The sequence below is a fragment of the Oncorhynchus keta genome, chromosome 22 (genome assembly GCF_023373465.1).
Source record: "Oncorhynchus keta strain PuntledgeMale-10-30-2019 chromosome 22, Oket_V2, whole genome shotgun sequence".
Classification (NCBI taxonomy): domain Eukaryota; kingdom Metazoa; phylum Chordata; class Actinopteri; order Salmoniformes; family Salmonidae; genus Oncorhynchus; species Oncorhynchus keta.
This window is the reverse complement of record NC_068442.1, coordinates 24610287-24632300: the sequence shown is the minus strand read 5'-3', so window position 1 is coordinate 24632300 and position 22014 is coordinate 24610287. Positions and strand designations below refer to the sequence as shown.

The 22014-nt window shown below is 43.5% G+C and overlaps 1 protein-coding gene across 2 annotated transcripts in view; it reads left to right on the top strand.

Annotated features, from left to right (window-relative positions):
* The window catches only part of LOC118401224 (talin-2-like), a 143081-nt gene extending 123268 nt beyond the window's left edge, over nucleotides 1-19813 (top strand). For both annotated transcript variants that reach the window (XM_035798561.2, XM_052474935.1), the window contains 14 exons: nucleotides 6251-6397; nucleotides 7599-7765; nucleotides 8052-8235; nucleotides 8624-8749; nucleotides 10188-10304; nucleotides 10936-11121; nucleotides 11966-12073; nucleotides 12191-12296; nucleotides 13569-13693; nucleotides 15503-15628; nucleotides 15724-15786; nucleotides 15915-16097; nucleotides 16205-16330; nucleotides 17214-19813. In XM_035798561.2, coding sequence (XP_035654454.2) covers nucleotides 6251-6397; nucleotides 7599-7765; nucleotides 8052-8235; nucleotides 8624-8749; nucleotides 10188-10304; nucleotides 10936-11121; nucleotides 11966-12073; nucleotides 12191-12296; nucleotides 13569-13693; nucleotides 15503-15628; nucleotides 15724-15786; nucleotides 15915-16097; nucleotides 16205-16330; nucleotides 17214-17342 — 1893 coding nt within the window. In that variant the 3' untranslated portion in view covers nucleotides 17343-19813. The remainder of the gene's footprint in view (nucleotides 1-6250; nucleotides 6398-7598; nucleotides 7766-8051; nucleotides 8236-8623; nucleotides 8750-10187; nucleotides 10305-10935; nucleotides 11122-11965; nucleotides 12074-12190; nucleotides 12297-13568; nucleotides 13694-15502; nucleotides 15629-15723; nucleotides 15787-15914; nucleotides 16098-16204; nucleotides 16331-17213) is intronic.
* The last annotated feature ends 2201 nt before the right edge of the window (nucleotides 19814-22014 follow it).

Here is a 22014-nt window from a genome sequence, read left to right as displayed (position 1 = left end):
TGTATCCAAATCCGGCTTTAAACTTCTTCACAACAGTATTCGGACCTGCCTGGTATGTTCCTTGTTCTTCGTGATGCTCTTAACGGACCTCTGAGACTATCACAGTGCAGGTGCATTTATACGGAGACTTTATTACACACAGGTGGATTGTATTTATCATCATTAGTCATTTAGGTCAACATTGGATCATTCAGAGATCCTCACTGAACTTCTGGAGAGAGTTTGCTGCACTGAAAGTAAAGGGGCTGAATAATTTTGCACGCCCAATTTTTTCAGTTTTTGATTTGTTAAAAAAGTTAGATATATCGAATAAATGTCGTTCCACTTCATGATTTTGTCCCACTTGTTGTTGATTCTTCACAAAAAAATACAGTTTTATATCTTTATGTTTGAAGCCTGAAATGTGGCAAAAGGTCGCAAAGTTCAAGGGGGCCGAATACTTTCGCATGGCTCTGTATAATCGATATGTCAACCGGAATGTAGCTTCTTCTTCCATAGGAGAGAGAGAGAAAATGACTTGCGCATGAAAAACTCTGCTGGCACCGGCCATCCACTGATGCAATGGGTTCTTTCTCGCTCATTTTTCAAAATAAAAGCCTGAAACTATGTCTGAAGACTGTGCACAGCTTGAGGAAGCCATAGGAAAAGGAATCTGGTTGATATCCCTTTAAATGGAGGCAAGGCATCCAATGGAACAGAGAGCTTTCAGGAAAAACAGCACTTGTTGGATTTTCCCCAGGTTTTCGCCTGCAATATCAGTTCTGTTATACTCACAGACAATATTTTGACAGTTTGGGAAACTTTAGAGTGTTTTTTGTATCCTAATCTGACAATTATATGCATATTCTAGTTTCTGGGCCTGAGAAATAGGTAGTTTCAAATGGGTACGAAAATACTCCGGATGGTTGTGAGTTCAAACCCCCGAGCTGACAAGGTACAAATCTGTCGTTCTGCCCCTGGACAGGCAGTTAACCCACTGTTCCTAGGCCGTCATTGAAAATAAGAATTTGTTCTTAACTGACTTGCCTGGTTAAATAAAGGTAAAATAAAAAATACACATAAACTTAGGTTGGATTCATTAAAACTAATTTTTCTACCACTCCACAAATTTCTTGTAAACAAAATATATTTTTGGCAAGTCGGTTAGGACATCTCCTTTGTGCATGACACAAGTCATTTTTCCAACAATTGTTTATACAGATGATTTCACTGTATCACAATTCCAGTGGGTCAGAAGTTTACATACACTAAGTTGACTGTGCCTTTAAACGGCTTGAAAATTCCAGAAAATAATGTCATGGCTTTAGAAGCTTCTGATAGGCCAATTGACATAATTTGAGTAAATTGGAGGTGTACCTGTGAATGTATTTCAAGGCCTACCTTCAAACTCAGTGCTTCTTTGCTTGACATCATGGGAAAATCAAAAGAAATTAGCCAAGACCTTGTAGACCTCCACAAGTCTGATTCATCCCTGGGAGCTATTTCCACATTCCTGAAGGTACCACGTTCATCTGTACAAACAATAGTACTCAGGTATAAACACCATGGGACCACGCAGCCGTCATACTGCTCTGGAAGGAGACGCATTCTGTCTCCTAGAGATGAATGTAGTTTGGTACGAAAAGTGCAAATCAATCCCAGAACAACAGCAAAGGACCTTGTGAAGATGCTGGAGGAAACCGGTACAAAAGTATCTATATCCACAGTAAAACGAGTCCTATATTGACATAACCTGAAAGGCCACTCAGCAAGGAAGAAGCCAGTGCTCCAAAACCACCATAGAAAAGCCAGACTACGGTTTGCAACTGCACATGGGGACAAAGATCGTACTTTTTGGAGAAATGCCCTCTGGACTGATGAAAAAAACAGAGTTCTTTGGCCATAATGACCATTGTTTTGTTTGGAGGAAAAAGGCGGAGGCTTGCAAGCCGAAAAACACCATCCCAACCGTGAAGCGTGGGGTAGCAGCATCATGTTGTGGGGGTGCTTTGCTGCAGGAGGGACTGGTGCACTTCACAAAATAGATGGCATCATGAGGGAGGGAACATTAGTGGATATATTGAAGCAACATCTCGAGACATCAGTCAGGAAGTTAAAGCTTGGTCGCAAATGGGTCTTCCAAATGGACAATGACTCCAAGTGTACTTCTAAAGTTGTGACAAAATGGCTTCAGGGCAACAAAGTCAAGGTATTGGAGTGGCCATCACAAAGCCCTGACCTCAATCCTATAGAAAATGTGTGGACAAAACTGAAAAAGCGTGTGAGAGAAAGGAGTCCAACAAACCTGACTCAGTTACACTTGGTCTGTCAGGAGGAATGGGCCAAAATTCACCCAACTTATTGTGGGAAGCTTGTAGAAGGCTACCTTAAACGTTTGACCCAAGTCGTTCCTGCTCTCAGTCTCTCTGTGTTTTGCCTGTCTGACCCGCCATTTTCATGGCTCCTGTTTTTTTTCCCTTTCTGTGAGATCCTCCACTCCCTTTCTATTTTGACTCTCTAAATCCTTTAAGTAAGTTTCGTGTTTATGTTTTAGGCAGCTCTGTGGTGTGGATCCGCATCCCTGCGCTGTCCGTGGAGTTTGCTTTTCAGCAGCACCTAATTTCGCTATATCTATCAAAAGGAAAGCCATATTATGTGATTACAATATTGAAACAATAATACAATGATATCTCTTTTTAATTCTAGCTCTGTCAAGTTGGTTGTTGGACTTTGCTAGACAGCCATTTTGAAGTCTTGCCACAGATTTTCAACCTGATTTAAGTCAAAACTGTAACTAAGCCATTCAATGTTGTTTTGGTAATCATCTCCAGTGTATATTTGCTTTGTGTTTTAGGTCATTGTTTTGCTGAAAGGTACATTTGTCTACCAGTGTCTGTTGGAAAGCAGACTGAACCAGGATTTCCTCTAGGATTTTACCTGTGCTTAGCTCTTTTCTGTTTATTTTTTGTCCTAGAAAACTCCTGAGGCCTTGCCAATTACAAGCATACTCATATCATAATGCAGCCACCACCATGCTAGAAAGTAATATGAAGAGTGGTACTCAGTGATGTGTTCTGTTGGGTATACCCCAAAGTATTGCTTTGTATTCAGGAGATAAATTACATTTCTTTGCCACATTTTTTGCAGTTTTACTTTAGTGGCTTATTGCAAGCAGGATGCATGTTTTGGAATATTTTTATTCTGCACAGGCTTCGTCCTTTTCAATCTGTCATTTAGGTTAGTATTGTGGAGTAACTACAAGGTTGTTGATCCATCCTCAGTTTTCTCTCACAATCATTAAACTCTTTAACTGTTTTAAAGTCACCGTTGGCCTTTTTGTGACATCCCTGAGCGGTTTCCTTCCTCTCTGGCAACAGGGTTAGGAAGGACAGCTGTATCTTTGTAGTGGTTGAGTCTATTGATACACCATCCAAGTGTGATTAATAACTTCACCATGTTCAAAGGGATATTCAATGTCTGCTTTTTTTATCCATCTACCAATAGGTGCCCTTCTTTGCGATGCATTGGAAATCCTCCCTGGTCTTTGTGGTTGAATCTGTTTGAAATTACCTGCTCGACTAAAGGACCTTACAATTATCTGTATGTGTGGGGTACGGAGATGAAGTAGTTTTTCAAAAATCATGTTAAACCGTACTATTGCACACAGAGTCCATGGAACTTATGTGACTTTACTCCTGAAATGTAGGCTTGCCATAACAGAGGTTGAATACTTACTGACTCAAAATATTTCAGCTTTTCATTTTTTATACATTTTTAAAAATGTCTAAAAACACAATTCCACTTTGACATTATGGTGTATTGTGTGTAGACCAGTGACATAAAATTGATATTTCGTGAATACTTTCTGAAGGCACTGTATGTACGGATATACTACAGATACAGCCTTATTCTAAAATGGATTAAATAAATTGTTTTCCTCATCAATCTGCACACAATACCCCATAATGACGAAGTGAAAACGGGTTTTTCGAAATGTATGCAAATTTATTCAAATTGAAAACAGAAATGCCTTGTTTACATAAGTATTCAGACCCCTTGCTATTCGACTTGAAATTGCACTCATGTGCATCCTGTTTCCGTTCTTTATCGTTGAGATGATTCTACATCTTGATTGGAGTCCACCTGTGGTAAATTCAATTGATTGGACATGATTTGGGAAGACATACACCTGTTTATATAAGGTCCCACAGTTGACAGTGCATGTCAGAGAAAAGACCAAGCCTTGAGGTTGAAGGAATTGTCCGTAGAGCTCCGAAACAGGATTGTGTCTGGGGAAGGGTTACAAAAAATGTCTGCAGCATTGAAGGTCCCCAAAAACACAGTGGCCTCCATCATTCTTAAAGGGAAGAAGTTTGGAACCACCAAGACTTCCTAGAGCTGGCCGCCCAGCCAAACTGAGCAATCGGGGGAGAAGGTCCTTGGTCAGGGAGGTGACCAAGAACCCGATGGCCACTCTGACAGAACCTTCCAGAAGGACAACCATCTATGCAGCACTCCACCAATCAGGCCTTTTATGGTAGAGTGGCAGACAGAAGCCACTCCTCAGTAAAAGGCACATGACAACCCGCTTGGAGTTTTCCAAAAGCCACCACTGATGAAACCACGATTGAACCCTTGGGCCTCAATGCCAAGCATTACGTCTGGAGGAAAACTTTTTTTTTTTGTGGTACTTTCTAACACTTTTCGCCACAATTTTGTGATATCCAATTGGTAGTTAGTCTTGTCCCACCGCTGCAACTCATGTACGGCCTTGGGAGAGGTGAAGGTCGAGAGCCATGCGTCCTCTGAAACACGATCCGGCCAAGCCGCACTGCTTCTTGACACACTGCTCGCTTAACCCGGAAGCCAGTCGCACCAATGTGACAGAGGAAACGGCGTACAGCTGGCGACCAAAGTCAGCGTGCAAGTGCCCGGCCGCCACAAGGAGTTGCTAGAGGACGATGAAACAAAGACATCCCAGCCGGCCTAGCCCTCCCCTAACCCGGACAACGCTGGGCCAATTGTGCGCAGCCTCGTGGGTCTCCCGGTCACAGCCAGCTGCAACACAGCCCGGGGTCGATCCCGGATCTGTAGTGACGCCTCTAGCACTGCGATGCAGTGCCTTAGACTGCTGCGCCACTCAGGTGGCCATCTGGAGGTGGTGGCAGCATCATACTGTGGGGATGTTTTTCAGCGGCACGGACTGGGAGACTCGTCAGGATCGAGGGAAAGATGAATGGAGAAAAGTACAAAGAGTTCCTTGATGAAGACCTGCTCAAGACCTCAGACTGGGGGCGAAGGTTCGCCTTCCAACAGGATAACAATCCTAAGCACACAGCCAAGACAACACCGGAGTGGCTTCGGGACAGGTCTCTGAATGTCCTTCTGTGGTCCAGCCAGAGCCTGGACTTAAACCCGATCGAACATCTCTGGACAGACCTGAAGAAAGCTGTGCAGTGACACTCCCCATCCAACCTGACAGAGCTTGTGCGGATCTGGAGAAAAGAATGGGAGATACTCCCTAAACACAAGTGTGCCAAGCTTGTAGCGTCATACCTAAGAAGACTCAAAGGCTATAATCGTTGCCAAAGGTGCTTCAACAAAGTACTGAGTAAAGGGTCTGAATACTTATGTAAATGTGATATTTTTGTTTTATGATTTTTTAGAAATTAGCAAAAAAACGAGTTTTCGCTTCGTCATTATGGGGTATTATGTGTAGATTGAGGGATTAAAAACAATTGAGTACATTTTAGAATAAGGCTGTAACGTAACAAAATGCACTGTATGTCACAGGGTGGATGCATTCTTTGATATGATGCATCTTCCTTGAGGCTGTACTCCATAATGTGAAATCAAACTGGAATATATTTTCACATCTCAAACCTCTGGCTCCCTGTCTCAGCTGCACCCACATAGTCTGTGTTTAAAGATCATCTCTGCTATGAGATGGGGGCCGCTAACGACAGTATGTGTCAAAACGTAGCCTAATAACAACACACACTTATCAATACCCTTTACATAACTGGCTGCTGGAAATCCTTGTTACCATAGTGACATTGTACCCCTCCAAGCCTAAAGGCCTATAGTGATGCTAGTAATGAAGTACCACCCACCCATGAATCAGGTTTACCCAGCAGCCTGATAAGAGGCATTGTCTGCTCTGTGGAGGGAAGGAGGGAGGGAGGGCTGGCGGCAGGGAGTGAGTGGGTGGGTGGCAGCTCTCTCAGAGATGACTCTGTGGTACTGATGGACTGGCTGGCTGTGCTTGCAGGTGGGCTTCCAGATTAAGACGCGGGTCCAGGAGCTGGGCCATGGATGTATCTACCTGGTTCAGAAGGCTGGGGCCCTGCAGATGAGCCCCACTGACAGCTTCTCCAAGAGGGAGCTCATCGAGTGTGCCCGTGGTGTCACTGAGAAGGTAGGCTGGAAAGAAGGCTGTTATAGTGTAATTCTTAAACCTTGAGATAAATTGTGATAACTTTAAAGTCTGCAATGTTATTATCTGAATGCAAAGAAATATATATCAGTTGAACAAAGAGTCAAGGTATGAATGTCGTTCTGGTGTCAGGGAAATAGCTGAGAATAGGCTCTCAGGATTATGGTTTGTTATAATGGAGCATTCTCCACTGTGCCTGAAAGCCCTTATTCCCCTGGGGGAAGAACTGGGGGAGTGAATCAAGCAGACCTACAGTAGGTGTCATGAAACTGGAGTTATGTTTTCTATGTGTTGTGTTAAGATAACAACTTGTGCTCTACAGTAGCCGTGAAGATTAATATCAGTTCAGTGTTTTAGTTTATGTTCTCTTGATTGTACTTATATAGTGAAATTAGACCAATTTGTCCCTTCTGTGACCCTAGAACTAGCAGAAGATATCGCTGGTTCTCAATGAGTCGGCATTAGAATTTCTTGTCTTGCCCACTGCATGATTTGATTCAAGACTCATATCAGACTTGAATAATTTGTGGCCTAATGCTTTTGAGGACTGGGGAGCTGAACCTTGCTATGCCTCATTTGACTGTGTCTCCCATGGCTTTTCGTTTGTTTGTGAGGGACAGCAGACGTCTGTCTGTCTGGACTGGGAGGGAGAGTGTGTGTGATGCAGCGTCGGATTCATTGTTTTAACGTGTTTGTGCAGCAGCAGGCTCAAGGCTAATGCACGGTTCCCCCTCTCTCTCCTTCTGCTAGCTCCCTAACAGCTCCCTGCTCAGTCCAGCTCTCTCAAATTGCCTCACAGTCGGTCCTCCCATTACCTTGATTCACATCTTGAATTGAATGCAAATGGGAAGCTTTAATCAAATGAGGATTCTACCAACATGTTAATTGGTGATGGTGGATCGTGCACTGTAAGCCGTGGATCCTGAGTGGTGGTTGTCATTCACAGATTATAGCGGATATTATGCCTAAGCTCCTTCGTTTTCTCTTAACATAATAAGGTCAGAGGGTATGATTAGTTTATGATCATGCTGTGTGTTTGAATGTTTTTGAGACCGACCTGGAGGTGCTGTTATTAATCCTGGGTTGTGTGTTGCTCTGTCTGTCTGTCTGTCTGTCTGTCTGTCTGTCTGTCTGTCTGTCTGTCTGTCTGTCTGTCTGTGTGTCTGTGTGTCTGTGTGTCTAGGTTTCCATGGTGCTGTCTGCACTGCAGGCAGGTAACAAAGGCACTCAGGCCTGCATCACAGCAGCCAGCACTGTCTCTGGCATCATCGCTGACCTGGACACCACCATCATGTTCGCCTCGGCCGGAACACTCAACCCTGAGAACGAAGAGTCCTTCGCAGACCACAGGTGAGACCAGACCAGGACAGAGTAGTGAGGTGAACACTGTTCTGTTGAGGAGATGACCTTGGGACAAACGTATTAAGTCCACAGAAACCACAGGTCAAATATGGGTCAGTGAAGGAATAGAATAGAATGCATGGACTTTGACCTCATACAAGATGGCTTTCTTTTGAGAAAAAGGAATATTTCTTCCCATAAATTGCAGCTTCTGTATGACTATAGAGTATTCATTTCAATAAATCTTTATTGTTCCCAATGGGTATTTGACAAGGTTTTGTGTGGTGTTCTTCAGGGAGAGCATCCTGAAGACAGCCAAGGCTCTGGTGGAGGACACTAAGCGGCTGGTGTCTGGGGCAGCATCCAGTCAGGACAGATTGGCCCAGGCCGCCCAGTCCTCAGCCAACACCATCACCATGCTCACTGATGTGGTCAAACTGGGGGCCACCAGCATGGGCTCTGACGACCCAGAGACTCAGGTAATACACTGACCACACCCTGTTGGATTGAAAGGACAACACATAAATGTAACACTACAACAATCTTCAGACACTAAACCATTTTTTTAAATAAATATTTACACATATTTATATAACATACCAAATAGTCCAATCATAATTGAACCTGTATGCCCATGTATTATATAAAGGTAATCCTGACAGACCCGCACTGTTCTGATATTCTTTTTGTCATTCTGTCTAGCCATTCTGTAACCGAGCCCTCTTATATACATTTCCTCCTGCTGTATCTCTCCCCTTCACTTTGTTAAAAGTATCATAGTTCCAAGAAGTGATAAGGCCTGATAAACCTGTACTTGTGCTGTATTAATGTCTCTCTCTCTCTCTCTCTCCTGCCCCCTCTTGTCAGGTGGTCCTCATAAATGCGGTGAGAGATGTGGCCAAGGCTCTAGCTGAGCTCATCGGTGCCACCAAGTGTGCTGCAGGCAAGCCAGCGGATGACCCATCCATGTATCAGCTGAAGAGTGCTGCAAAGGTACTGTAAGACACACACATCTTTAACGTAGAGAATATCACACTGAATTTGTGTATTCAGCCGCCCTTGTTTTGCACAAATGTAGCTCCTGTACAGGGATATGCTTATCTATAGATACAGTATCTAATACAATATGCTGTCTTGTGTGTGTCACAAATCATTACGTAGGATCCGGTTTCCAGCAGGATATGACACTTTCTTATCACTGTTCGTGTTTGACCGTGTGTGTGTGATGCGTGTGTGTGATGCGTGTGTGTGATGCGTGTGTGTGATGCGTGTGTGTGATGCGTGTGTGTGTGTGTGTGTGTGTGTGTGTGTGTGTGTGTGTGTGTGTGTGTGTGTGTGTGTGTGTGTGTGTGTGTGTGTGTGTGTGTGTGTGTGTGTGTGTGTGTGTGTGTGTGAGATGCGTGTGTGTTTGCCACTGTCACTGAGATGGGTATCAGGTGTGTGTGACTCATGCTTGTCCCAGTGGGTGTGAGATCTGAGCCATCTGTCATCACACCACTGTGACTGTAGGACTGTAGAGGCTTCTTATCTCCAACACTATGGAGAGATGGCCACTGACTGGGGCTTTACTGAAGCCTAGCCAAACCTACCTGCCCTGTCCTTTCTATTCACACTCTCCCTCCATATCCACCAACACATAGGCCAGCAGTTCAGAGACACAAAATAAACTCCACAGTAATCTTTCTCAATTTTAATAGAGGATATCCAAGGAAACATTACACTAAACAGACTTGGGAGCATATTTCACAGTGTGCAGAGACCTCATAGTTCGCAGGCCTTACAGCCCGAGTCCAGGTATGGGCTTTAAGTATATCTGTCCTTGGTTATAACTTGGACCAGATCAAAGGATTTATAGGTTGACTGTATAGCCAGCATCATATAACCATAACCAAAGCATTACCTCTCTAAGACACGCCCCTAATCCTTCTCACCCTTCAATCACTCTTATCCTCCAACAATTCAGCCATACATATGCAACTCTAACTGTTACTGTGGCTTATTTTCCTCTCTAGTTTTAATCTAATTAGGGCCACCCATGTAACCTGCTCAAGCTCACAGCTTGTTTTCATTCCTCCAACATATGGTGACCTCCGAATGGGACCCTCTCTCAAACCCCTCAGTGCTCTGTTAGGTTTGTTGAAATATGCTCAGCGTTCCATGGCACAATCTGCTCCTCACAAACAAGCTGTACACAGTCTGTTTGAGGTTTTGTTGTAGGGTTCTTGCTTATAAAACAAGTTTGTCTGTGTTTCTGCTTCAAGGTTTTTGTATAGTATGTATAGTATTGTCCTTCCATACTGTTGGTGTTCTATCTACTGCGAGACCCAAGTCGGGTCTCTGGTACTGGGGGGAGACGGCGCCACCTGCTGGCCTGGCACTGTGTTTTGTGAGTGTCATCCCCACTTTTACAGTCCCTCTCTCTCCCTGAAAGGTGATGGTGACCAATGTGACGTCACTGCTGAAGACGGTCAAGGCTGTGGAGGATGAGGCTACTCGCGGGACAAGGGCATTGGAGGCAACCATTGAGTGCATAAAACAGGAGTTGACAGTAAGACTCCTTGACAGGCTCCCCTTGCCAGGCTGGTTAAAACCAGGGAGGTGTGCCTCTATATTGAATGCCGTACCTAACCGTTAAAAACAACCATTTTTTACTTGACTTAAACTCTGATATCTTTTCAACCTTTGCTGCTCCTCTTCTCCTCTCCTCCCCAAAGCCCTGCAGTATTCTCATTGGTCTTATCAGGGATTTTGTAGCAGACACAGGGGGAAAGAGACCCTGAAATTTTTGTCCGCTTGTTTTTCTTGTGATTTACTGCTAATCCTTATCAGTGTACCCTCAGGACCACAACAGGCTTTACCTAGGTTGCAAATCCAATTCAAACACATCCCACTTGGCTCACAATTATAGTAGCATCAATAACACTAGGACATTTGTCCTCCCTATGTATTTACTATGTATTTACTATGTATTTACTATGTATTTACTGACAGTGGTAATTTACACCTCGGGCTGACTGTTTAAGACTAACAATAAGCGCCAGGAGTATTTTCTAGTCAGGTCATAACGTCAGGAAAAACTCCTGTCCCTTAGTAATAATGCACAAACATGTGCATCAAAGTAGATCATCCTCAGTGGCTGTCAATGCAGTCACAGTTAGTCATGCTGTGTGTGTGCGCAGGTGTTCCAGTCCAAGGACGTCCCCGAGAAGTCGACCACGCCGGAAGAGTTTATCCGCATGACAAAGGGCATCACCACAGCAACAGCCAAGGCTGTGGCAGCGGGCAACTCTGCCCAGCAGGAGCACGTCATCGCCACAGCCAACCTGAGCCGCAAAGCCATCTCTGATATGCTGACCACCTGCAAGGTGATAATCCACCCCAACCCTGTCAAATCAGGCTTCACACTGACACTACAGCACAGCATTCAGTTCCATTATGCTGCTCTGCCAGAGAAAATGTGAGAGCAGGACAGCACGGGCTAGTTCAGATGGCTGGTGTGACTCACTCATGGTTCGATGTCACGAAGCCTTGAACATTAGGCATGATGTCCTTCAGGCACATCACAATATTTTACTTCTAGCAGTGAAAAGACCAGGAAAGAAGGATCAAAAAGTATTTGGAGACCTTAACAAACTGGCTCATACTGCTCTAAATAACATACAGTCTGGATCACAGGAGGTTGGTGGCACCTTAATTGGGGAGAACGGGCTTGTAGTAATGACTGGAGCGGAATCAGTGGAATGGTATTTAATACATCAAAAACATGGTTTCCAGTTGTTTGATGCCATTCCATTTGCTCCGTTCCGACCATTATTATGAGCCGTCCTGCCTTCAGCAGCCTTCTGTGGTCTGGATAGTATATCCTAATGTACTGTTTCCCAACTCCAGTTCTCGAGTACCCTCTGTGGCAGCACCGGACAACCACACATGATTCAACTCATTGAGGGCTTGAATGATTAGTTGAAATGTTGAATCAGGTGTGCTTGTCCGGAGCTACAACAAAACATTTTACTGTTGGGGGGTACTGGAGAACTGGAGTTGGGCATCACTGGACTAGTGGTCACACTATATTTTAGACATTGACTCACTGACTAGGCAGAGCATATCATCTAGGCAAAGCATATCACTAAGCAGAGCATATTACCAGGCTGAAAATATCACTTGGCATGGAAAATGTCACCTTTTCTAAGTTGTTGTTTCTTCTTCCAGCAAGCGGCCTGTCATCCAGAGGTGAGTGAGGAGGTAAGGAGCAAGGCCCTGCACTACGGGTCAGAGTGCACCACTGGATACATCGACCTGCTGGAGCAAGTACTGCTGGTAAGATGGGGAATACAATGCATCACATGGACAACACCTTATGACTCATAACCTCTCTTAGCTTGGCCTGATGGCATATGTTGCCATGAGAAAGATTGTGTCTCTGTTTGTGTCCAGGTGCTTCAGAAGCCCACGGCTGACCAGAGGCAGCAGCTGGCGGTTCACTCCAAGTGTGTTGCGGGATGTGTGACAGAGCTAATTCAGACAGCTGAGGCCATGAAGGGTGAGACCGTACACAGCGCTGACACACACAATTGCATACATGCACACACACACACACATTCACCTAGAGGAGCATAGTTCGATCAGACTACTGCATTCTGCAGAAACACGACATACCATTCTGGCTATTTATTCAAACAATGTACATTTGTGTGCATGTGCGTGCGCGTGGGCTGGAAACCTATTGTAGCTGGAAATTACAGATTTATTTTATGGAACATCTACATAGGCGTACAGAGGCCCATTATCAGCAACCATCTCTCCTGGGTTTACTAATGATCAATTAGCCTTTTATAATGATAAACCTCTATTAGATAGCACAACATGTCATTGGACACAGGAGTGATTGTTGCTCTGTACGCCTATGTAGATATTCCATTTAAAGAATCAGCAGTTTCCAGCTGTAATAGTTATTTACAACATTAACAATGTCTACACTGTATTTCTGATCATTTTGATGGACAAGAAATGTGCTTTTCTTTCAAGAACAAGGACATTTCTAAGTGACCCCAAACTTTTGAACGGTAGTGTAGTTCGGGTATAATGTGTATATTTAGGTTTTATATACAGGGCACGTTTGTAAAAGAGATCTAGGTTTCAATATGTCTTCCCTGTTAAAATAAAGGTTCAAAAGAATAAGAATATTGTGTTTGGGTGAGAATTGGATCCCAGTGTACAGCCAAAGACCCACTGGGGTTATCCATTTCACCTCTAATGCCTCTTCTTTCCCTCTCTCTATCCTGCCTCAGATGGGGGTAAGTGAGAGATGGGGCTGTTTGGTTCCTGCAGATCACTTTTCACACAGGCACAGAGGGGAGGTAGAGAAGGGGGGAAGGGTGACTGAACAGATTTCCCCAGGGTTCAACATAATCTGCAACAACATCATTCCATCTGCTTTTCCAAGCTGTTCCCAAATAGTCCAGTTTTATGGCCACTTTAAAACCTATAAAGAGTGGCAATAATCCATTGAAGGTATATTTCTTTAAACTCTTATTTAACTTCGAGGCATTAGAATCGCTATAGACAGAACATGGAGTGGAAAACCTGAAAGGTAGATCTGGTTGGCTTTGTATGTTCAGGGGTGTAATGCTCGTTATCATTGCATGTGTGGAGTTGTTTGTGTGTTGTAAATTGACTTATGTGAATCTTGTTATGTGCGGTGGCATTTGTATAGACAGGGCATAAGTGAACTGGCTTTGTCTGAACTGGGAATGTATTTCTGTGTTGTAGGATTTGTATAATGTGGTTATGACCTCTCGGTGGTGTGGTTTAGGGTCAGAATGGGTGGACCCCGAGGACCCCACTGTAATTGCAGAGACTGAGCTGCTGGGTGCGGCAGCCTCCATCGAAGCCGCAGCCAAGAAACTGGAGCAGCTGAAACCCAGAGCCAAGCCCAAGGTAGGCCTACCAGTCCCCTTCTCAACCACCTCCAACACCTCTCTCCACACCTCTCAGACCAGACCTCCAACACAGAACACACCTATCTACTCAGGAAGGCTACCTGTGCCAAAGATAACAAAGGTTCACATTGACTTTAAAGTACAGTAATTTGTTACAATCTCAGAGCTGAGATTGTGATTTGTTGGGGGGGAAATGGGAGTATTATGTGAACTGTAACCCACCTGTAAAACGATGCTGACTCAAGACAGCCTACTTGTGTGTTCTGTGAGCTTGCAGAATGTTGATGTATTTATGGCCGTTAGAAGGTGTTGTCTGGGGAGCAATCTGGTGTTTTTCTAGAGATTCTGTAGAGCCGTGTTGCCAGGAGACAATTACATTACTGGGACCTGAAGCTTATGTTGGAATGAGTACACATTTGTGATGATCTGTCTGAAACCTATTGAAGGAAAGGTCATCCTCCTTGTTGAACCCATTTCCTTTGTTTAATTACAGCATTCCGTTGTTTTTAGAGTAAAATAAGAAGGGCCTTTCTCAGCCCAAGGTGTTCACCCACTTTCATGGAATGATTTTGCACAACCCAACATTACTGATCTTAAACTGTAACAAAACTATCTCTGTGAGTACTTGCATTGTCTGAAATTCGATTACAAAAGTTGAACAGTAAGTAGGTAAGGTGTGAGCTGTATACATTTGTGTGTTTGTTTGTGTGTGATGGTGTGTACATTGAACCTCCCAACATTGAACCTCCCAATACTCTTCCTCCTTCTCCTGTAGTGCTCTGTGGTGTTCTTGTTTTGTGTCATTGGTTGATCAGATCTGGTCCCTCTCTCCAGCTCTCTGGTGCAGTAATAAACATGGCTGGAGAATCTCCTGATTTCATAAGAGACTTTCTGATAGCCCTGCAGTCTCAGGTCCAGAATTCAGCAGGGCACAGTGTTTATGAGAGGGGGGTGTAGGGAGGTTTGCTTATTTTGGATGTCAGTATCTGTCTGCCCTCTAGTGAGCTGTTAACAATGGTGCATGCCATCTTCTTCCACAAGGCAGAGAGGCAGGGCAGAGATTTTGAGGTCTTTGTTTCATGATGTAAACCGTAGCTGGTAAGAATGATTGTTTCTGAGGTTTACTGCAGAATACCTTAGACCTCAAAATATCAAGCCCATAGTACAACTTCAGAAAGGAACATTGAATAAAACATCTAAATCAGAGTGAACCATGTTTCCTCTAATGACGAGGTAGGGTCTGTGACTATTTACAACCCCTCCTATTCTCCTTCTACTCCCTCCTTCCATACTTTCCTCTCTGTGCCCCTTCTCCCTGCCTTCCCACCCTGTAGAAAGACCTCTCCCGCCCCAGCATGCTTCAATCTTCCTCCATTCTCTTGAGATTTTGTAGACCTGGAAGCCTTCTCTGCAGGCCTCTGTCTGATATGTTTGATATATTAGGTTGTTATTCAGTCCAACTATATATCAAACATATTCCTACAGTGTCCCGCCCTGTCTCCAGCCACGTGTGCCTTGTGTGTTGGTGCTGCTGGCATGATCTGTGGTCACTGACTGATGTAGTCTACTGAGACAGGAGTGACATTATTTATTTCCCTTTTTAGAGGTGCTTCTGTATCTTGCCAAGTGTTTTGTTTGGATATTCCAACTGCAAACAGTATTTGAAGATCCGTGGAAGCATTCCCCATTATGAAATGTGTTGGTGGATGTGATTGGCCAGTAACTCAACATTTATTGTTTTGTCTTATTGCCACAAGATACCACCCTAAGTGCATTTCCATGGTTAAATGTGTGCTTTTGCTTTTAGCAAGCTGATGAGACACTGGACTTTGAGGAGCAGATCCTGGAGGCAGCGAAGTCCATAGCTGCAGCCACTAGTGCTCTGGTGAAGTCTGCTTCGGCAGCTCAGAGAGAGCTGGTGGCGCAGGGCAAGGTCAGTTACAACTGTTTCAGAATCATAAATGTCTGAATGTCACCTCAGCAACAAAAAACACAAGTCTGTGAAATGTCTCTCCCTCTGCCCTCCAGGTGGGATCCATTCTTGCCAATGCTGTGGATGATGGCCAGTGGTCACATGGTCTCATATCTGCTGTGAGTTTCCATCATTGTTTATTTTTTACATGTACTATTAAAACCGAACTTGATCGTGAAACTGTGCATGGTGAATCAATGTTTCTGTCTGAGGCTGTACCCTGATGTGTGGTTGCTATTCCCTGTAGGCAAGGATGGTGGCGGCAGCGACCAGTAACCTATGTGAGGCAGCCAATGCCTCAGTCCAGGGCCACGCCAGTGAGGAGAAGCTCATCTCCTCAGCCAAGCAAGTGGCTGCCTCCACAGCCCAGCTCCTAGTGGCCTGCAAGGTCAAAGCTCAACCGGACTCCGAGGCCATGAGGAGACTACAGGTATAACCCTGCTAAAAACAACACAACCCACTGGGTTCCACTGCTATTTCCCTGACTTCGCCTCCACACAATATGATGGCATTAACCATGGGTTCTGTATCCCTAAGGCTGCTGGGAACGCGGTCAAGCGGGCATCAGACAACCTGGTGAAGGCGGCTCAGAAAGCAGCCTTTGACAAAGCTGATGACCACAGTGTGGTGGTCAAGACCAGGTTCGTGGGTGGCATTGCTCAGGTGAGATTTTAGAGTTTATATTCTGAATACCCTGTAAGTGACACATTGAAGTGTCATTTCAATTTTACTTTGTGGATTTTGCACCTCCCAGCTTTGCTGCCTTCACATGCAAATGTTTCCTCTAACTAAATGGTTTTGAAATTGAAGTATGACTGAATAGAACAACAGCTGCGATTCAAATCTGTGGTTTCGCATGCATCCACAGCTGCCTGAACATCAAGTCCCTTGAAAAGTTTTCACATTCTTGTGGTTATCCACTCACTTTTCATCCATGGCCATATGTAATTGAAGAGTGGATGTCTACTTCTTAGCCTAGGGCTCCCTTCTACCTAGGAAGCTTTGTTTTCAACTGAGGAAGGTGATTGAGTGTCTTCCAGAAATCATGTTGTGTGTGCATTTGTGCATATATGTGTGCCTGAGTGTCCGTGCGTACATTGGTGTTTATAACACTGAAGGGCTTCTAGCCAGCACCCCTCCAGAGACACTTTCCCAAAGCGGGTCTCTCTCAAGTGGGCTAGTCATAACCCACCCGCTGCCATCTCCCAAATCCACAAGAGCTCCTTGCTTAAGAAAATAAATAGATACTTACTACTTAAATTTAAGACATTCCACCAGTTACCACAGAACAGTTATGTTAATTCTAGGTTTTCTATAACCCGCTTTGAAGAAACCTACTGTGAAATGGAGTATGAGCAGTATTCCAAATGTTCTGAAGAAAATATTTCCTTTGTAGAACTCAATCAAGTCCATATGTACACTAAAGGGACTCAAGGAAATGGTTTGACAATTTTATTACCTGTTGGGTTTGAGTGTTACAGGACAGATTGAAGATGAGCAGACTAAAGCATGTATTTAATATTTAACCCTTTCCTCCTCTCCTCAGATCATTGCAGCCCAGGAAGAGATGCTGAGGAAGGAGAGAGAGCTGGAGGAGGCCAGGAAGAAGCTGGCTCAGATCAGACAGCAGCAGTACAAGTTCCTGCCCACTGAACTGAGGGAGGATGAGAGATGATTGGTCCGGAGGAAAGTTGATGGACATCAGATTGGAACCTATTGTTACACAGGGATGTAGCTGACACCTGTGGTTAGCTGTTTCTCTCTCACTTACGGGTGGAGTGTATAACATACTTGGGCCAGGCCTGTTTTATGAGAGGAACTAGTGCCTGTGTTCAGATGTGTGTGTGGATGTGTGTGTGTGTTTCACAGAGGATGATATTCACAGTATGACTTATAAGGACCAGCTGGCTACAGCTGTACTGTATTAGCGGGGTTAGGACCTGCAATCTGAAGATTAAGACGGATTATTTTACTGATTTTTATAGTAGGATACATGAATAAGGACATCAAAGTTAAATGAACATTATTGGACCCAATAATGGCTAATATTATTAATACTTTCAGCTTTCATCTCTAAATCTGTTGAAGGTAGTTTAAAACATGTAAAATAAAAATGGGTAGCTCACTCCAACTGGCACAGCTGACATAGGAATCTATTGCTTAAGTTCCTCAGACAGCATTCTAAGTGTTGGTCGAAGTATTGCTGTACTCCAATGCTTCATTTCATCATTGGCCTGCATGCACCATTATAACTAATACACATCAATAAAGCTACTAACCAATAGTGTAGCTTATAATTGGGCATTTGTAATATGTTAGTATATGAATGTGATCTTTGGATTTGCTGTTGAATAGGTAAATGTTTGAATTTTATATACTGTATTTAATGTGATAGAACTTCATCTTCACACTAAAATCATAGTGTCAGTGGGTCTGGTCTGAGTGGATAGTGAAGCCAACAGCAGACGCTAGTACATCTTACAGCATCATAATACCTTTTACAGTAATAATTCTCCAAGTAATTATTATCAATGGTGTGTGAGTAAGGTGATCACTGCCTCCTTCCTTTGGACATTCAGCTGTCACTCATATTTAAGGAGCATAATGCAGTCACGTGCAGAGGGTCATTAAGTGGCTAATTCATGGGGTCTATGTGCGATCCTATCTGTAATGCTTGTCAGACTAGTATTCTCTCCCCACACCCCTCTTTCTGTGCTGCCTGCTGCCTGCACGAGGAGGCTCAAGTTTACATTCTTTGTCATGTTTGTTCTCTCTTGTCTCTGTGTTTTAATTCCAGTCTAATTGACAGTAGCCAGAGTTGGTAGTTCCACCATACACACGCAACAGCAAAGCTATGCTCCGTTTGGCCATGCCCTTTCCAGCTGATGGTGTTTATACTTATTACAGATTCCATTGAATTTGGAAGATGAGCTTCTTCTTGTGTTCATGTTCTTATTGTTACTCTCGGCTATGATCATAGCAATACATTAACACTCAATATACTATATCAGATTGATGAGAGTGCAGCACTGATTGGAATTGTATATGCAGCTGTGTATGGTGTTTTTACTCTTAAACAGCACTGAGATGGCTGGTATAACCTTATGCACTGAGCAGCGCAAGCAATGCCTTCCATGTTCAACCATTCAGGATTACTACTAATGCTCTTGTCAAATGTAACACGTGATGAAACTATATACAGTCCAGTCCTGACTAGGAAACTAGTTCATTTATGTTATTACAGTATTGGTGTAGTATAAGGTCATTAGTATTGCTTCCACTCCACCACCTCAACCCCTTGTTGTCAGTCTCTGGTCTACATTGTGTACTAGTGCCTTAATTGATTCTGCTGTACCAACAGCTCAAGGCTGTATCTAAGCCTCATCCTTCTGGATGAGAACATGTCTCTACCAGCCTTTCCCAAACTCGGTCCTCGGACCCTACGTGGTGCTGCTACACAGCTTATTTCAAATTTTCAAAGCTTGATGATTAGTTGATTTTTTTGGAATCAGCTGTGTAATCCTAGGGTAAAAACCCAAATGTACACCCCTTGAGGTCCTGAGGACCGTGTTTGGGAAACCCTGCTAGTCTATTCTAACCATAACTCTCTAAGTCTTCAATTACCACCTAGTCCTATGCCATAACACAATGTATTGCCTTGGCTGGTAGCCCACCTGCCTGCCATAAACCCTGCTGGTATATAAAGTGCATCCATGGGTCGTTTAGGTTTTAGACTATATTCGAAAATTAACACACCACTGCATTCCATGAGCATGTGGCAAGTTATTGAACTCTTACAGATTGGAATTTGCTCTGCCTTGATATTCATTCAACATTACAAGTAATCCTTATAAATAGGACAAATGAACTTCCTTGTTTAATTGTTAAACCACTATAAATTTGTTTTTATCGATAAATGTAATGACTATCCTGAGATAATGTATATTGTCTAAGCAATTTGTCTATAAGCATTAATTGAAATAGGAAAAAAGACTAGCTGTTATTCAAATGTAGGTGTTGTGCTTTCTTTAACAGACTGAATTTGTTTGAAAAGTTAAAATGAACTGATACTCTATGTATAATATTTATCTGGTCACAAAGGTATTTTTTATATTCACTGAAAATAAAGAGTTTGAAACAAGCATGGCCCAGTTTGTTGCTGGTCATTCTGATTTAATGTACTGTATGTATCATTCATTCTTGAACAGGAATCCTGAATTGTCTGAAAGGGAAGTCGAAATGAATAGCAAAGCAAAGACTTTATCAGCTCACCAACATTCTTTCCAGTAGAGGTCCCTGTTAGTCTTTTCAATGCTGCGGTTGGGGTCACTGGGTGTTCTGAGAACTATGATGTAGTACTGGAGGGCCATTACATTGCAAATGCAGTCAGCCAGACCAAATATGGTCATACAGTATATGCTTTATTCCCCCTGGTTCACTGAACAGACTGTGGATACCATGCAGGGACTGGCTGCTATTTTAGATGTTTGGATGTGCTGGTGATGATGGTTGGTATTTCAATTCACTTTAATAGAATGCAAGTATATGGAAAGGAATTGCCCATTGCTATATTATTGCTGATATTAAAAGTCCTCTGATGTTTAAGAGATGCCATGTACTGTACATTAGACTGATTCTGTTTCTAGTAGACCTGACAATGGCAGTGGGCACGTTCTCTTCAGGTGGCCATTCTTCAAGTCAGTCTGGAGCTCACGTGCCAGTCCTCACAGTGCACAGCCCTTATTCTTCCCAGGACAGGCTGTATGAAATATGGTCAGAGCAGTGTTGCCCAGCAGTACAATACACAGAGCCAACCTAATGAAGGCCATATTTGGCTGTTTGAATGTTTGGGTCTCATGTGAGGCCTGACCACACGGTGGAGAGGGAAAACTCAAGCCATGTGTTCAGCAGGGAAGGGAGTGCCATTCTACCACAACACAGACCAGAGGAAGAGGAGGATGTTTGTTTGGGGAGCTTTGGCTCTGGAATTGGGCTATCAAAACCTTCAATGGGACATGACTAATGCTGTGTGGAACCCACAATCTTCAGTGTGTATGTCCTCTTATTGTCATGAACTTCATGATTGCAGGCTGATTAGGAAACCGCTGTATTAGAACTGAAATCAAGTTATCACACTGGCCATTATTATGGAAACGTTTTCTGCCACCAGCATGAATACCTTCATGGCTCCAACATGAAAGCACCAGTGGTGTGTATTCATGGATGCCAAGGGAAGCCAGGTTTCCCAAAAAAGTTGACAAAAAAACATAAAATAATGTATCTTTCGTCTCTGTGTTTCATCATTTTCCTTCAATTCGTAAGAGGCTGAATGTATTTCACAGGAGAAAGCATCCGAGCGGGCAGAACAGCGATCCGCTGTCACTCTACGTGTAGACCATCTATCTGATGATGTCCAAACGAGTGTGACATTGTTGCCGCCCATAGCATTGAAGGCAAGGGAGGCCAGCAAGCATTTGTCCTCCCATGATAAAAAAAATATATTAATAAATTGCCAATCAGAGTTGAGCTAAATTGAGTGAGCTCAACTGTGAATGGTACTGGCGAACCAAAAAATAGTGTCTTGGGAAGCCAGCTTGGATTGTGACGTCACTCCTATCAAATCCCATTGAGAGCACACATCATTGACAGAAAAACTTGAATTGTTGCATCTCGTTGTGTTGTTGTCCTCCAGTAGCCACTAGCTAACTAAAATTGTCCCTTTCCTAAATTAGCCATGGATGGAGATAGGGACTTAATTCTCCATACTGGCCAATAATTATAACGGCAATTCTCATCCAACCATTAATTCATACATTGTTGTGCCCCTGGCCAGAGAGGATGAAAGTTCAATATTTTGCTAGTTATAGAAGGCTAATGTTAACTGGCTAACTAACGTTGCACCCTAACAGAAGTTAGGCAAGCTAGAATGCATTTTAGTCAGGTAGCCTAGGACAACATAAGTGTGTACTGTATGACAGCGTGATAGACCGCTTCATCAACATAAAAGAAAAGAGGATGGCATTGGCATTTCTCTACGTGTTTTTATACTTGCACGAACACAAACACGCACCGAAATCAGAACCACGGACAGGCAAATCATATTTAGCTTAAGTTGATTGGACTTGTTTTTGGTATCTTTTAGTTGCTAATGTATTAGAGTAAGCAGTGGTGATTTGAGGATGTTGAAGTTGAAATGGTGCTGGAATAGTGGAGAAAGCTCCTGTTTTCTTTGTGACTTGCACTAAATCTCTGTGGTTCTAAATCAATAGCTGTTTAGTGGTCAGAAACATTAACTTGCTTGACCATGCTGTAGGCCATGTAACTGACTGTTACTGTACATGCAATAT